Source organism: Xyrauchen texanus, chromosome 33, assembly GCF_025860055.1.
Source record: "Xyrauchen texanus isolate HMW12.3.18 chromosome 33, RBS_HiC_50CHRs, whole genome shotgun sequence".
In the NCBI taxonomy this organism is placed as follows: Eukaryota; Metazoa; Chordata; class Actinopteri; order Cypriniformes; family Catostomidae; genus Xyrauchen; species Xyrauchen texanus.
In genome coordinates, this window is record NC_068308.1 from 37,517,984 (window position 1) to 37,530,561 (window position 12,578).

At 36.4% G+C, this 12,578-nt stretch overlaps 1 protein-coding gene across 2 annotated transcripts in view; it reads right to left on the reverse strand.

Annotated features, from left to right (window-relative positions):
* The window catches only part of LOC127626751 (dedicator of cytokinesis protein 1-like), a 329,863-nt gene that overhangs the window by 242,179 nt on the left and 75,106 nt on the right, over positions 1-12,578 (reverse strand). For both annotated transcript variants that reach the window (XM_052102764.1, XM_052102763.1), the window contains exons 13-16: positions 8,413-8,538; positions 7,753-7,877; positions 6,149-6,247; positions 4,135-4,207 (exon numbers count right to left, since the gene is read on the reverse strand). In XM_052102764.1, coding sequence (XP_051958724.1) covers positions 4,135-4,207; positions 6,149-6,247; positions 7,753-7,877; positions 8,413-8,538 — 423 coding nt within the window. The remainder of the gene's footprint in view (positions 1-4,134; positions 4,208-6,148; positions 6,248-7,752; positions 7,878-8,412; positions 8,539-12,578) is intronic.

A 12,578-nucleotide genomic window follows, 5' to 3' on the forward strand; every position in this document is an offset into this window, starting at 1 on the left:
ATGTAGCGGATGGTGAATAAAAATAAAAGGTATGCATAATATAAAAAGAACAATAGATGTAATAAAGTTCAACATTGCTCAAAATATCAGGGGACACTTCAAGTCAATATTTAATTCAACAGGGGTTCAGCTGACAAAAAACGTTTGGGAACCCTTGCTCTAACAGATACCACAGCAAAGAGAGAATGCAGGCAGGTCAGGACCGCAATGAACACAAACACAGCACATAAAACTACTGTCAGAAACGGAGACACAGAATACAAGGAAAAGAAAAATTGTATGTAGTTCTGTTGCAAACCTATTTGCCAGTACCAGTTCTGTGCATACACAGAAGGCGCTTGTCCACAACAGTGTATATGAGCAGAGCGAGGAGTGCAGCAGCATGATTTTGCCTGGATCGTCATTGTATTCTCTCGATCCAAGAGCACTCCACAAATGCTCCATCACAGGCAAAACACCTGTTAACAGCCCTTAATGCAATAATTTAGCACATGTTAAGCACTATTGGCATGAAGGAAAGATGGAATTTCTGATATAACCAGAAAGAAAACAAATCTAGCGGGACTTGGTAATGTTCGACCTCCAACGCGAAGATTACTTTCACTTTCTGTTTTCACGAGTTAAAGCTTGCAGTAAAGATTGACTTAACTACATGCTAGATCCCTGACAAAAATGATCCCTGTATGCTTCACGCAAACTGAAAATGTCAACAATCACGTGCAAATATGAAGAACCACACACATTCAGAAGCAAAAGACTGAAGGGTGGAAATATCACGGGATGTTCGCCAACTTTAGAGACAGAATTGACCAGATGGAGATGAGATGAGATGGATGTTTATTGGGCTGGTTCTACCTCCACAATTTGATCAAAAAGCAAGAGACAGAGATAAAGAGTGACACGTGTATTGTTCGTCCACAGAAATGTTCATCCAAGCTTTAAACCAAACTGAACTCAAATCTCAAACGTGAACTGATTTGCATCTGAAATGGATCTGAATTGAACCCATTTAATCCCATCTGTGACCATTTGTGACCGAAGTTAAGTTTGAAATTTGAAGGGTCTAAAAAGAGTTGTTAATTATAAATAAAATTGCAGACTGTCTTGATTTCATACTTGAGTGGTGCAATTAGTCACATGACCAGAGCCATTTAATTCCACTGTGCCCCTCTGAAAGATGATGTCATAATGCATGAACTACTACCATATTTTGCACAAATGTTTAAAGGGTTTATTGCGGATTAATTTATAAGATGGCACTTTCTCTTGTAAATCATGCTCACAGGACTCACAGTAAACATGTACACTCAAAAAAGGATTTTTGCTGCTTGTTCAATTTACTTAATTAAAATGAACTAAAGCAACACAATTCTAGAACATTGTCGCAACTTGATTTCACCCATTTCTTTCCATTTAAATGTGTAAAATGGAAGTTTATTTAATCCATTTGAGTTGGAACAACACAAATACTTTTTGTGGTGTTATGAATATGAATGAATATAAAGGGAGATACTTTTTAGTGTTTTATGTTTTGTTATGTTGAGATTTAGAAGAGTTTCTGTTGTGTTTGAGTTTTGGGGGTTACCATTATGGCGAAGAGTAGAGCTTGAGCAAATGATGAGGACAGGTAAATGTCGCACATTTTTTTTGGTTTATCATTAAATGGGCTGACATTCAACTCAGGTTGACCATTGAAATGCATCTAAAAATTCCTTAAAAAGACCTAAAGTTACTTTTCTCATTTTCTACACTAGCAACATGCACAGCCACTTTAATGAGAAAAATTCACATACATCTTTATTCATTATGCTAAATGGGCCCCATACTGCAATTAAAATAAACTCAAACTTATGATATTTCAGCACTTTAAGATAAAAACTATGCTGAGATCAGCAGTTATTCTAGACTATGAACAGAACTAAAGCCAATTTTATTCTTATCGTCTTTACTGGGATTAGCAAAAAGGTTTATTTGCTCTAGATTGTCTGTATGCACTAATTGATTGTTTCACATCCTCCGCCCAGTGTCTGGAAACCAGCGCCCAGCAACAACACCCCACCCCTCTCATCCTTGCACTGCCACGGCAACATGTGGTGAGCAGATGGATTGGCACTGCTAGCAGGATAAGGTTGTGCACGCACTCACACTGCTAAGTGCAATGACCGCAGCATCATGCCAGACGCCTCGTGGACCATAAAACACCCGTCCAGGCTTTTTAAACATGCTCACATTTCTCATTATTACATCACTACAAAAATGCTATCAAATACTCCGAGCTGGAAAAAAATCTTCAGAAATGCTCAATAAATAATTTAACTACACTTTTACATTTTTATGAAGAAAGTTGCTTGCTCATGCAAAACTTGCCTCCACGATTCTAGGGCATTGTGGGTGGTTTCCAGGGCATTGCTATTGGGTTGTTAAGGTATTCTAGGTGGTTGCCAGGGTCTAAGGTGGTGTTGTTTATTGGTCTAAATCAAAAGAGCCCATTCCCAAATCTCTATAATATTCTGGTCTCTCCTTAAATGCAAATTTAAAGGGGTCACGAGGAATACTTTTTTCTTGATATGTTGACATGTAAAAGTCTTTCTACGATAAACACATACAGTAAATTTCAGAACTCAAAACGTAATCCCCAATGCAATAAAAGCATTTATTGAGAACAAGCTGCAAAAACGCCTCGTTCTCTACTTCCGTGACTTTCAAATACATCATTTGGGGGCTTAATAATTCATGACCGCTTCTACAGTTAAAAAACATCAACGCCTCCACATCATCGCACCCTTGGACCCACCCACTGGTGCTGCAGTTGGTCAACTGAGGACTAACTTTTCCTGAACACCGAAGGGGACTATTTTCACTTATTTTTGTATTTAAACACACAGAGACGTATTTGACCAATTGATACATCTCAAATATCTACATGATACATATCTTACGAAGCTAATATCTTACGAGGCTACATGATACATATAATGAAGCTATTCTCTGTCATTCTGCTGCTGCTTCTTGCTGTTTTAAGCACAAACTATTTTTAATTGTTGGTGTATGAAATCATGTGCTTTAACTGTTGCTATGTACATTTCAGTGCAGGATGATACTGGAAACAGGATGTGTGTGAATCCAGTTTACACTGTTCTTTGAACTCTGTATATGCATCATGTGGATGTGCCTTCACCGTATTTCAGCGTGGATTGCATGTTTTTATTAGCGATCAGCGAGGATTGCTTGTGAACCAGTTATAAAATGATTCAAGCTTTGCAAAGGAACTGTTATTGAAGGATGGGGTAGTTAAAAACACTTGAACCCGATGCAAAACGGTAAGTAACAGTTCTCGACACAAACTCTCTAAACCGTTTATTTGTGTTGTTGGCCATCATAGCGCCAGCAGCTCAAAATGGAAAGGGACATTGGTTTACTGTCGGCGCAATGTGATGCTGTTCATGGTAGACAGCATCATTTATTATAAGGGGATCTATTGCTTTTGACACAATGTGACTATCGGTTGTGGTGTAGACAGGGCGTGAGTGTTAACAGTTGTGCTATTCAGATGCAATGTGTTGGATGTGCGTTGTGTGTAAATCCTGAAATTTTGTTTTATAATGTTGATGGGATTGTTCATTTTCTTCCGATTAAGTCTCAGTGAACCTCAGGGAAGATAATACAACTATAAGAAGAAGAAGAAAAAAAAAGAGCATTTCATGATCGCTTTAAGGGATTTTATAACCCGCTTGGCAAAAAAATTTAAGCTGATTGGTTGAAAAGTAAAAGCACACCTCTCATCGACAAGCCGCACGATTGGAGGAATTATTTGCATAGATAGTAAGTTTGATGTTAGGAATTATGGTTAGGACTAGGATTTAAAGTAGGAACATATGGGCTAAATCCTAGTCCTAACCATAATTCCTAACATCAAACTTACTATCATAACTCTGTCCCTGAGTGATTTGTTTTGCGAAAAGGCCTCTACTCATAACTTCAAATGCAAAACTCCAAACCGAAATCCTAATCTTTATCCCCAGCCATTCTCCCAATTCAGACCCATTGCCCAATTCAGCTCCAGATCAGATAGAGAAAGGACTAACATGCTGCCATTGCTGCCAAGACTACGTGTTTCGGTGTGTTGAAACTCACAGTCTTGAGATGATCTGTGCTTGAAGGTAAACCGAAGGTGACTCCGGTTGACGTCTTCAATCGGAATTGCAACCTGCAACAGAGAAAATAGCATAAAGACGATAAGTCTTGCATATTTACTAGGGGTGTACTGATCGATCCGCCACAGACCTAAATCAGCCGATTTACGTCTTAAATCCATGATCACCGATTGTGCCTAGATTCAGGGCCGATCTTTTTTGCAGCACGCGTACACTGCTGAATGAGCGCTTGCTCAGCCCTTGAAGCATACAGTGTGGCCACTGGAGGGTCAGTTGGTGGCAATTATCAGCATTTACATATTTAAACTTTCAGACATGCTGAAATTTAGATTAATATTCCGTTTTGTTTTAAAACATGTGTAAGAATAACATGCATGAATATTAAGCTGCCCATTTTCTATCTAGAGTCAATACGGTAGCACAGAGAGGATAAAGAGGCTGCAAATGGGCATGCAATAAACATGCAAATACAAATCTGAGTATATGTGATGTAACGCGAGTCATGACAATCAGATGGTGTGTGGAGCGACTAAGACGGTTTGAGTGATCAAGAGCGTTATTAGCTTCTCCCCTTTCAACATGAGCACTCTCTCGTTTGGTAGGATGTGTCCTCCGGAGGTTGCATTTGTCGGCTGCATACGTCAGAGGCCATCTCGTTTCATTTTTTTTTTGTCTTTCTTTTTCTTATTTTGTATCTATTGTCAATGCCGTTTATGTATATGCACTTAACCTTTATACAATTGTTAACCTTTTATGCATTCTCAATAAAATATAAATAAATAAATTAAACAGCCTCGATGACGTATGCGGCCAACAAATGCGACCTCCGGAGGACGCATCCTTCCAAACAAGACACAGCCTCCGTGTCAATCAAACAAGTGTGCTCTCAATATCTCATCAGACACTCATCTCAGCATTATTCTCAATTGATTTGAACATCCCAACTTAAATCAGACTGATGTTGGTCACAATGCCATTAACAACAGATATACTTAAATAAAGCCACAGCGTCTTCATACATTTGCTTAATAATAAGTACATTTACATTTATGCATTTGGCAGACGCTTTTATCCAAGGGACTTACAGTGCACTTATTACAGGGACAATCCCCCCCCGGAGCAACCTGGAGTTAAGTGCCTTGCTCAAGGACACAATGGTGGTGGCTGTGGGGTTTGAACCAGTGTCCTTCTGATTACCAGATTACCAGTTATGTGCTTAGACCACCACCACTCCATAGGAATTTGTAGTGATATGTATTGCAACAAAACGTCAAAGGCGGTAACAAAATCGTAAATACGAATGATTCCTCACAGCAGCAGTTTTGGAGCAAGCAATAGACTACTTTATAATTTCTGTTTGCATCTCTGCTGTGTGTGATGCCCTTGTGATTTTTACTGGTTGCCAGTATGTCACAATGATCTTTGATATTGACAAAAGAACTATTCATAACAGTTTTCGATACAAATAAATGTTAGAAATGATCAATTCATGTAATATAACTGTGTGGGGCATAAACATAACTGCAGAATATACCTTGCAAAAGTGTGGCTAAGGGCATTTTATTTTTATTTATTTTCTTAAATTGGTATCGACCGATCTTAGTGTTAAAAATAATCTGTATCGGCCTCAAATTTCCTGATCGGTGCAGAAGTAGTATTTACAATGACCTTAAAGTGAGACTTGGAAAGAACACCATTTTAAAGGTCTTGTAAATGAATGAAAGCCATAGACATGGATCAAAACGAACCCGCGAGCAGGGTGCATGACCTTTACGCTGAACTTTAAATGGCATTGGTAAAACCTTGGTGACCTTCCTTTCGGATTTTAAATATTTAATGCAACACCTTGAGTGCTGTCTCTACAATTTTAAACTTAAATGCGTTCAACCTTCATTAAAGCCAATCTAATCACTTGCAAACGTTCATCAAGGCATTTGTCTACTCTTTGTCAGAGTTTCTCTAGTTTGTAAGCCCCATGAGCCAATGACGCTCACCTTGAAGGTTTCAAACCAACGTGGCTGTTTGACCTGGTAGTAGATGACCGATTTGTACTCCAGAATGCCTTCATCGCCAGCACCAGGGAAGATCACATTCTGGATGGAAGAAAAGAAAACCCCAATTAAATTTTTGCATTTTGTAAGAAATTAGCTGGTTTTCAGATTATATTGTATGATATAAACATTTCTGACTTAGAAAATGGCTATGAACAAGACATCATAAAATATGAATTATCTTAATTTAGGTCCGCTCTGTGGTGAAATTATATTTCTTTAGTGTTGAATGAGAATAAATCCCTTTAAATCTAAAAGTGAGAGATATCACAGTTTTATTAATAAAAATGCTCTTCCCAGAATTTTCGTCATCACTTTCATAAAAGTGATTCAAAACTCAATGTAGTAAATAAATAAATGTAGTAAGTAGTTGCATTGAAAAAGGCACTTGACTTCCAGAATTTCTGCACTCAAACTCTCATGGACTGTAATTCAATCTGATGTCCAGTCAGAATTCAGAGGCGAAATCAGATGATAAGTGACAGATATGAAATATTAATGGGGACACTTTGTCCTTCAGGCTGGAAACCATATGAACCCACATGTTCTGAGGGACAAAATACCTTGCATGCTTTCTTTTCTTTCTTACCCACATACACCGTGAGAATCCTCTATTCAATTCACACACACCACACACACACACTCTCTCAGCTGGACTGTCAAAACCCAACAAACACACATGCTACAACTGACAGCCACCAATTATGAGCAATAAGGGACTAGTCACCCAACAGCCTGAGGCCAGACATAGACAGTGTGTGTGTGTGTGTGTGTGTGTGTGTGTGTGTGTGTGTGTGTGTGTGTGTGTGTGTGTGTGTGTGAGATGTGGGCGGTAAAAACAATAAGGCAGAGTTGAAGTTGAGGAATAAACAGTTAACAATAGTGCAATAAAGAAAAATTACAATAATTAGAGCAAAAAATAAAATGCAAGAATGTGAGAGAGAGCAAAAAGTGTGCTACAGAGTTTTATGGGTTCAGTACAAATGAAGGTCTATCAACAGCTTCTGGGCCATAATGTTTATCATCACAGAAAATGATATTGACTCTACAATCCAATTTTCTGTAGCTCTTGCATTGGATGTCTACGGGGCCAACTTTACAGAGGGTTTAAAATCTGGAATCTGAAGTTTATCATTTTGTTTGACACTCATGCATATTATTTAAGCTGTAAAGTTGTCTAAATCATCCTTTTAATAGCAGGACTACTTTTCTAGGTGGATGAATATCTGGTTATGCATTAAGGGTGTAAACAGTGCCTTTCACGTATCCTTGTGCATATTGTGTGAATGTTACCAGATTAGCTGGCAATAAACATTGACATTATGTATTGTGTTACACATATAATACGCACATTTGTGGCTATACTTTTGAAATAGTTTATTTTGAATTGCCCCATAGAACTCCATTGTAGGTACATTAATGTAAACACAATTATGGCATCTTCGGGTAAAACATTGTCAAAAATGCTGTCGATGCACCTTAGCTTGAATTTATTGAACCTAGAACATTAGATTAAATGTGTGTCGCTCACACATGGACTCTCATACCTCCAGTTTCTTGCCATCTTCATCGTGTACGGACATGGTGACTTCCACGTTCTTATGCGTCGTCTTGCTGCCTTTATCAAAATCCCCCTGAATGAGTGTAACGTAAATGTCGTTCCGAACGTCACCTAAAAACACAGAAACAACGTCTCAATGTCTCATACAGAGTGAAATTACCCGTGATTTACAGCTTAAAAAGGGTCATTATAATAAATAGTAATATTTAAATGATATATATATATATATATATATATATATATATATATATATATATATATATATATATATAAAATAATTTCATCATTATATATTGAATTATTGTTATTTGAGGGGCTTTCTCAGCAAAGTATGCAATTAATTGTGATTAATTAATTAGCCCTATTAAAATGGCAAAGTCTTTACACATCTTGCCATTATTTGTTGCACTGCATTTAAGTTATGCTGATTTAAAAAATATATAAAAAACAAATAGTAATGAGAAACTAACGGTAATCACCATTGAGATTAATGGGAATTGAAATTCAAATATACTTCCTACAGCCTTAATTTGCAAGAAAATAATGCCTCAATGCTAACAATTGCATACTTAATGGTCCTTAAAATAGGCTTTTTTTTTTTTAAGGCATAAATATAATTTCTTATTTATTTTCTGATAATGTTTACCTGGCATGATGATTTCCGGGAAGCCCATTTTGCGAGCAACGGCAGTGGAACGGTCCACCAGGTGCGGGAAATCTTTCCGGATCTGATGAATGTCACCTGGAAGCAACTTCAGTGTGACCCACAAACCTGAAGCCCAGAGGAACAGACAATAATCAAACACACACACATCACATCAAAATATGCATACATAAGTGTGCAACCACTGGACACTTTACTTTGCCATAATGCTACAGGAGCTGAGATGATGTCACATTAAAACTCTCAATTAAAAATGTTTGTCAAGTGCTAAATAATACTACTATAAGAGTAGATTATTTTCACAGTTGTTATTATTATGTCATATATTTGGGTCACAGAATAAATGCATTCATACTACTCATCTGCACACCTAAAGAACGTGCTTTATTAATGTCCGAGAAGTGTGTTCATTTTCAAATGCAGCACTTACACTGACAGAAAGCAAATTCGGATGGAGTTTCCAAAACAAACACACAGACATTTGTGCTTCCTATTTGTGCTTTACAGCTCACAGGAACTCATTTAAAAAAAAATCTCATTATCAGTCATCTACAAAACAATTATTAAGAATGCTGGATTAGTTTAATTGCTGACAAAATATCCTGCGAGAAGAGATGTGAAGGTGAACAGATTATTTAACTGGATTGTGCAGTGAATATTTTCACGGCAAATTAAAAATAAAAAGAGCTATTTTTATTCGCACACATTTAAAGCTTTAAAGGAACAAACATTGAGGACAGACTTAGTGGGTGCATTTAATTGAAACTGCTAAGAAACATCCAGGACATATTTCACCTCAAAATCAAAAGAAAATGATATCATGCATTAAGATGTTTTTTGCATTGTGATATATATTTTGACAGTATTTTGACAGTTAAGCACATTTACCCCCATTTCTCATTACTGCAATGTATAAAAAATTATAAAAAAAAGAAAATTGTTTTATTATTATCGTATACACACACACACACACACACACACACACACACCACAGTTAGTTCCGGTACTCGAATCTGATTGGACGAGAGACGTTCCATGAGCACTGATGGTGTGACAGCATCAGCACTCCGACGCTTCACTGTGTGTGTGTGTCACTCCGCTTGTGTTCCTACCATTCTATACTAAAATGTAGTGCATATGTGTTAGGAGTTACTGTCCTTATTTTTGAAATTACATATGTTAGCCAGCAAGTGGTGGCAAATATTCATTTTTGTGTGTAATATGAGCCAGTTGGTGACGTAAAGTGAATCCGTTTACATATGGCATTGTTTACATATAGCAGTGCTCTGTGAGATTCCACATTGGATACATGCTGTTTAAAATGGCGGAGGACATCGCTCTTTCTATAGTGAATGACATTTGCGCACTGGCTACCCCGAAATAGAAAGGAATACCCTGCTTGGACGTCTATATTCCACTTAGAAAACTGACCTTCAGAAAGCTGACCGCATCTCTGATTGGATGTGGCAACAGGCGATCGCACACGCTCTATCTCTCTGTCTCTGTCTCTCTCGCTCACACACACACACACACACACACACACTGCGTCTTTCCTTGTTTATCCAATGACTTGTTAGAAACAGCACAAGCCGTGATACTATTTCTGAAGTGAACATTTTGAATTAGTAACAGAGGTTTGGACGCATCATTTGGTTTGAACCAGCAACGGCAGATTCTGATTCGTTGCGTAATAAAGTAGTTCCTTGCACAAAAATTTTTATGACCGTACTCAATTTCTCCAAAGTTTTTTAAAATGTACTTGTTCATTGGACTGTTGTATATGCTGCAATATCACACTCGCAATCAAGCGATATGGCCCTATATCAGCACTGCTGTATTTACCTACGGCACTCGTGCCTGCGGCCGAATCACAGGAGTGCTGTTGTAGGGCCATATCGCACTCTTGCTCGTGTGATATTCCTTAAATACATATACTATTAGTTTTAATTTATAAAAATTAAATTAGAATGATTTTTTATTTTATTTTTTTCATTTTGATAATGAGAATCTGGGTAGAATGAGACATAATTATTATGACAATGATGCACAATTAAAAACAATTCTAAATTGTCCTAAAAAAATGTCATCTCATTATAATTTTAGGTTCATTTTGAATAGAACTTTCTCAACAAAAATAAATTTTATTCTATAGATGATTTTTTTTTTTCTTGTAAGAATTGTTTTTGTGTGTGTTTTGTTTTGTAGCAGAAAACTATCCTTTTTACCCATAATGCATTGCATTAATAAGTCTCTGTCATAAATCTTAATTTAATCAGTCTTAATGACTCAACCTCTATTGCCCTTGTTTACTGTTACTGATTAACCTTGATCGTAAATAACCCGAGTGGAAATGTCTGATTATATAGAGAGAGTGAGAAGAAAACTTTAATCTGAATGTTTCATATGAATAAAACCCCAGGTTTTAAATCCTCTCTTCAACTCAGTTAACTACATTTATCCTGTTTTTCTCAAGATGTGTTTGTGACTGTGAAATTCTACCCAATAACATTGCGCACGTGCGAAAGCTGGTTCTCCTCAACATGTAGAATTGAATTATGATCTGAGAGTAACAGATGCATGTTAACCTCATTAAGCCTACACTAATTGTGCTTAATAACTTTTCATTTAGGAGATTTCAGGTCTCTTAAGATTCTGAAACATTCTCTTGGCAGATCTCTGATGTGAGGTTTGATGTTATCTGGGACAGTCTGTGTATCTTCTCAGATCAGTTTATCTCTTGCCATTTTTTTTATCTTCTTACACTTTTAACTAGGCTATATAATCAAATGTGGTTTGTAATCAAATCTTGAAAACTGCTAAACTGATAAATACAACTCATGCAATAACATCTGTCTCAATGATGTATAAAATACAATTAAAAAAAAGCCAATTGAGTTAAAAATCTGATGTTTATCTGATATTTAAAAGAATGTTCCGGGTTACATACAAGTTAAGCTCTATCAGCAACTGCATCTGTAGTAAGCTGTCAATTACCACTAGAATTAATTTCGATTCACAACTCATGAAAATCATGTTTATAGCAGCGTACTGTCAACATAAGTCCATAAGGCACTGCACTTGAGTAATTGTTCAAATGCATGTTAACATAAGACTTGTTATAGAATCACGGACTAATTTGTGCAACGTTAACCCTATAATGCCGCATTTATCATATTTGATATGCTATTTTCTAAAGCATGTGCATCATTATCAATCAATCAAAAAAAAAATGTTTGCAGAAAATCCTGTTGTCTGCAATGACCTTGATGTATGCTGCCACCTGGAAGACGTTTCTGGGCGTTTCTCGATATTGCATGAACGTGTTTTTTTTTTTAATGTTAAATCTTTTCTCATTTTAATCAAGTAAAAGTGACAGTAATGATTATATTGTTACTGATCTTTTAAAATGAGAATTAGCTGAATACAAGTAACTTGTGCTCGGTTAAAATTTTGTATATTATTTTATTGAAAAAGCCAGCTGGTTTTGAGGCATATCTCTCAATCATCTTAACATTCATGCCACCACAAAAAACAAAAAAAAGCTTTGAAAATTCTGACAATTTTTATAAGATATATTTAAAGTGTGATCTAATATGTCAGTGTATTTTCATATATGCAGCCTGCTGTCGTTATAAAGATCTCGTTATTTTACATTACAAGCTATTATGATGTCATCTTATTAGTTCCTGAGATCCGGCGAAAATACATATGATAAAAATTGTTAGTTGAATAAAGAATTTTTTACTCATTGTATTTGATGTGCCAAATTTCAATCCATAGACCAAGGAGAGGAATATTTGGTGTCTCTGAAAAGCCCAGAGAGACCTGAAAATACCCCAAGATTTACTAACTAAGCTTTAATAACATGTCCAATGTCCTACACAAAAATTAATTATCGTTAAAACCTAATGTTTCAAATATGACGCATAAAAAAATTTTTTTACGAATTAAACAAATGCAATTCTTTTTCTAAAAATGTTCACAGTTGTTATTAAAATTTTCTTACAATTATTTCAATCATTCAACTCCTGTCATGACCATGTAAACGACTGTCGCGCAAGGATACCCGAAAAGGACTATTTACTTATAGAAAACTCCACAACAGAAGTATTTAGGAGAGAGAGAGAGAGAGAGAGATAGATAGATAG